This window comes from Dendrobium catenatum, unplaced genomic scaffold (assembly GCF_001605985.2).
Source record: "Dendrobium catenatum unplaced genomic scaffold, ASM160598v2 fragScaff_scaffold_1196, whole genome shotgun sequence".
NCBI lineage: Eukaryota > Viridiplantae > Streptophyta > Magnoliopsida > Asparagales > Orchidaceae > Dendrobium > Dendrobium catenatum.
The window spans coordinates 948,056-953,591 of NW_021319658.1; the positions used below are offsets into that span (position 1 = coordinate 948,056).

The following is a 5,536-nucleotide window of genomic DNA, read 5'->3' on the forward strand; positions in this document are numbered from 1 at the left end:
TTAAACCTGATCCTCCGTAACAGGTAAAAAGGAGTCGACAGGGTTTAATTATAAAATGCCCCCAAACACCCGCATGGGCCCTAGCGAGCGTGTTGTGCAAACACACGTGACGTCTAGGATGCTGCGCGGGTCAATAAGTTAATTCAAGTTTGAACTCGATCCTTCTATACAGATCAATAGGAGTCGACAAGGTTCGAACCAACAAATAAATATGTGGCCGTAGCGACCATAATATTTGTTTTAATACATTCATGTTAGGTCTTCAAAGCTTATAACAAAATGAATTCACTAACAAAGGCATAAAACCTACGAAACACGATCCTCTATTGATAGCTCGATAGAGTCGACAAGGTTCATCCATAAAATACAAATATTTTTAAGTGGAAATGACCCCACGAACACCCCGATGATGGTCGTGTTGAATGTAAATCTCAACTGGAGGGGTCCATTTCATAAATATTTTCAAATGCCATCCAAGCTCCACCCAAAAATCCAAAACTCCAAAAAAAATCCCAAAGTCCAAAAAATATTTAAAAATGAAACTATCCATCCCAACACTTAAAGCAAAGCCCATCCACCATCCGCAACAGTTTGCCGGGGTGGGCAAATTCAAATATAACTTCAGCTCACAATGAGAAAAATGCCTAGTCGAAAATATCACTATGATCCATTCTCAAAAAGTCTCCTGCTAATAAGGACGTGGTACGTGTCTTCTAACCGGCGGTTTTGCAGCCAAATGGCATCACAAAAACTAGTTATGGCCAGAGCCAATACGCTCCTTAGTGGCATCAAATCCTTGATATATGAATTAATAGGATATAATCGATAGGGCACAAAGCCCTATGTTAGCTAAGGCGGATTCAAATTTGTCCCCTTAGACAAACATTCACCCCAGGTCTACAAGGCCCCCTTGGACGAAGCAACCCATGGCTGCTGACAAGGATCCTTCTGTCATGTTGGTCAACTACCTCCTTTGACTAAGTAGACCAAGGACCACGATGGCCCGGGACGATGGAACCATGAGATCTTGATCGGGTCTATCATCCATTCCCCACCATCTTCTTTAAGTGCAAGATGAAGAAATTTTCATTTTAAATATCAAATCTTCCAACTTTCCAAATTCCCAAATCCAAATTCATGCTGCTATTATATGCCTGATAACACGTATATATTGATACAATGTATCTGATTGACGACTAGCCTTAATCGAAAGTTCTCTCTCGTGATCAGGAGGGGTGATTAACTATAGGGTCTTGCGCCTATAGGAAACCAGAACTCAGATCATAAAGTCCTCACAAAATGAGGTCGAAATCTCTGGGTAGTGTCTTATCTACAAATCCATCTGCCTTTCAAAATTTACCCCAGAACTTATTCTGTTAAAACTCTCTCGCCAAAGCAAGAACAAACAGTCATCGGGCGGAGGCCAGGGCCAAATTTTCGGAGCCCACAGGAAAATGAAGGGAAAGAGAAGGTTGGTGAAATTAAAGAAGACTTCGAATCTCTTATTTTTAATACATCATCAATACCAAACCATGTCATAACTGGCCGTAAAAGTCTCTAGGTTGAAAATAAAATATAAAATATAAAATTATAAATTATAAATAATTTTTCTAAATTATGACCTCTTTATTGGCCAATTTTTTATATTTTCATTGGGCTTTTGCCTTACCTCTTGCAATTGAGCTTCCAGCTTGGCTATCTTGATCGTCCTAATGTGCTACATCAGTGCTATTTGGGAATTTTACAATTTTCAATTATTTTTTATATTATAATTATCTCAAATAAAATCTCAAACAGTTATATTTGAATGTAATCATGAGTTGTAATAATTAATAAAAGAATTTATATATTAAGTTATGATTATTTTGAAATTAAAAAAACTTCAAATCCATGGAGTTGGCCTAAAGCAAGTGCACTTTCTCAAGTCCAAGTCTGTATTAATCAAAAGTAGTGTCTTTACAATTTAATAAAAATAACTTCCAAACTGCATCACTTATCAAGCATCTATGCTTTCCTGTGATGAAGTTTGGCTATTTATCCTTCCACAGAAACAAATTATGTGGCAATGGAAAGGCATTAACAAAATTAATAAAGCAAATGATGCTGATCACACACCATTACATTTGAAAAAAATGTACTATGGCTGTGCATTTATAAATAATAGCTATTTTTTTATACTCGAAAACTGCTTTAAGAAACAGTAAAAAAATGTTCTAAACGAAGCCTTAATTTCTTTTGCTGTTAAATAATGTCACAAGTATGTAGCCATAAAAACTAAACCCACCAAGCCATTATCCACTTGTATTTTCAAACAAGAGGAAGAAAGGGAAAATAAAGGTTATAAGCTATGTAGAGAATGAAATATAAACCTTGAATCATTGCCACTGTAAGTAATATTATTTTTTATTAGCTCCACAATACAAATAAGGTGTTTGTAGAGCTACCACCTCCTATTATAATACTAGCATTCATTATAAACAATTTTTTGAGCTATAATGGAGACCATCCATAGATTGCTAGGCATTCATTCTCTTTAGCTTGCAATTCTTCAGTTTATAACCAACTTGTTTGGCTTGAGAAGTAACAGTATCTTTCCACCGGGCCTCCTTCAATCAATTAACTGTGAAGAACCTGTCGTCACCTGCATTTCATTCTGATAAATTCAAATAGGTGAGAGGGTTCTCTCAAAATCTACTTCTTAATAGATAGAAATCTTATAAGGGCCCATTTTATTACCTCAATATATAAACCATATTTTTAAAATATAATGAAATTTATAAGATGCATTAGTTCATTAGAAAAAATTTAAAATGCAATTTGATTTCAAAATCCGTTTAAAAGATTTTATTTTTACACATAAAAGTGAAACTAAAATTGTTACTTTTAACATCTATTTCCTAATTTCAAGCAACTAAGTGGAACCTATGCAAGATAACGTTTTGCTTTTTAGGGCATACCTTTTCCTGTTGCTCTTCAATGTAGTAGAAGATGAAGGATTGCTATGCCAGTTTCTCTTTCTCTGGTTGATGAACCAGTTATTAATCTGTTTCAACGGCAACCCAGTCTCCCGTACTAATCGGGCTTTATCATCCTCCTATATACAAAGATATATTTGTAAATATTATCGTAATTGATCGCTCGAATACGAAATTAAGGCTTTATTTGGGACATGTTTCTTACTGCTTTCTAAAGTAACTTTTTAGTACAAAAATTTTTTGAACTAAAAAATTTTGTACTAGAAAGCTGTTTTAGAAAGCAGTAAGAAAACTGTCCCAAACAAAGTCTAAATCTGAATAAAGAAATGAATATAAGATAGAAAGTAGACAAACTGTAGGGTAAGGCCACTTAGAGTGTGACTGCCACCATTCCTTCAAAGTAGAAGTTGTATCACCTGGGAGTTTCCCAGCTCTCCTCTTACGTTGAATTTCCTCTCTAATGTCCACAATTTTTTCTTTGTATCCCTAATAATTGAAAATAGTTGGTTAGTAATAGTATGCTTTTGATGTGAAGTTATGAAATAATGATTCCCTACAATTTTCAATTCTTGCTTCAGCTCTTGACGAACACGTTCCATTAGTGTCCTTTCACTTTCTGTTGGCATGAGAGGGCCAAAACCCATAAAATTAGATCCATCAAAATTTACATCAAAAAAATTTGTTTCACTTTCATCTTGATCATCATCATCATCATCATCTGACATTGTTGCACCAATTCCTTCACCGGATGATACACCTACAAAATTATGTTTAAGAACATAAAACTTTTCACTAGTCATTACCATCATTTTAAGTATCACCCTTCTGGTTTCTTACAACTAGAAAATAAACTTTTGAAGCAATATTTACCTTTAATACATTTCTATAAAATGGGATCATTTTGTATGAGAAACTTAATGATGTTTAAAAGTTAAATTGATTTGATTTCTAATTGCATCTAGATATATGCTAGAATATAGCAAATTTTATTATTATCTAATACATGTTTTTTTATCTACAAACAATCAAATGGACCCACAACACTGTGGGCTCCGAAAATTCGGCCACTGCCCTGCCCGCACTGTTGTGGTTTTTTTTTTCGGCGAGAGAGTTTTAACGGACTAAGTTCTGGGTCATGGGTTGCTTCGTCCAAGGGTACCTTGTAGACCTGGGTTGAATATTTGTCTAAGGGGACAAATTTGAATCCACCTTAGCTAACAGAGGGCTTTGTGCCCAATCGATCATATCCTATTGATTCATATCTCAAGGATTTGATGCCAATAAGGAGCGTATTGGCTTTAGCCATAACCGGTATTTCGTGGTATCATTTGGCGGCAAAACCACTTGATTCAAAGGGTCCTGGGTCATAACCGTTTATCCTGCGGTGCCATTTGGCAGCAAAACCGTCGATTAGAGGACACGTACCACGTCCTTATTGGCAGAAGATTATTTGAGAATTGATCATAGTAATTTTTTTGACTAGGCATTAGCTCTATATGAGCTGAAGTAAATTTTAATTTGTCCACCTTGATAAACTATTGCGGAGGGTGGATGAATTTTGCTTTGAGTGTTGATGGATGGATTTCAGTTTTAAATATTTGGATTTTTATGATTTAAGGTATGAATTTTGCTTTGGTATGATTGCGTCGGGGCCCATGCGGATTGTATGATTGTATTTACCCCTTGGTGTACCTATGTGCATACATATTACAGTGCATGTGCGGGGGTATTTTGAAAATATTTAGAAACGCCTTCTATCCACTGGCATGGAAGTTGCGGATCTGGTGGCATATTGTAGCAGCTTATGGATTGAGTTCTTTGCTTCTTTGTACAGATAGGCTGTCGTGTACTACTCGCATGAATTATGCAGGTATATTGTAGTGCACTAACCAATCTCCTGTTTTTGGTCGTAGGAGCTTACACTTGTCATATTCTCCATGCATTTTGTTGTGATCTTTGGTCTTTTCAGTACATCCGCTACTGCTGCATGCAGGTAGGTAGATGTCTTCATTTACAGACTAAAATTGACTACAGGATACTGCATTTACTGAAGTCTTTCTGCATCTACCCACATATGGTATATGGTGCTCACATCTGTATTCATGGACTTGTATGTATTGCAGATCTTTTATCATTGCCTGTAGGCAAGTTGTACCAAATTTTGGTTATCTGTAACGCTCTATAGGACCTTACATACATTACAAGTGTGTTACCATCTTTCTCGTTGTAGTTGATTGAATGATTAATACAAATGTGATTCTCAAATAGACTTAGCTGGATACTCTGAGCCCATTTTGTTTTCATCATTCATCATTTAAATGCATTGAGAGCTTGATGTGTTTGTTTGTAGATTATTGCTGACTGTCAAATTATCATGTTCATTGTACCTCTTTGCAATCGTTGAAATTATCTCACACTATTCTGCAACATGATTGAGATAAGTATCATAAGCTGGTTGATTGCAAGTTGCATATAGATTTTGCAATTCCTTGGAGACATTGTGCTGTTATATATATATATATATATATATATATATATATATATATATGAGAGAGGGTCTA

At 35.5% G+C, this 5,536-nt stretch overlaps 1 protein-coding gene across 1 annotated transcript; it reads right to left on the minus strand.

Annotated features, from left to right (window-relative positions):
* Positions 1 to 2,350: 2,350 nt before the first annotated feature.
* Positions 2,351 to 3,775, minus strand: LOC110097189 (homeobox protein knotted-1-like 2). The gene is made up of 4 exons (XM_028698977.1): positions 3,533 to 3,775; positions 3,330 to 3,461; positions 2,958 to 3,094; positions 2,351 to 2,641 (listed from the first exon to the last, which is right to left on the minus strand). The coding sequence occupies exons 1-4, from the start codon at positions 3,773 to 3,775 to the stop codon at positions 2,638 to 2,640; spliced, it is 516 nt and encodes a 171-aa protein (XP_028554810.1). The 3' UTR covers positions 2,351 to 2,637.
* Positions 3,776 to 5,536: the final 1,761 nt, after the last annotated feature.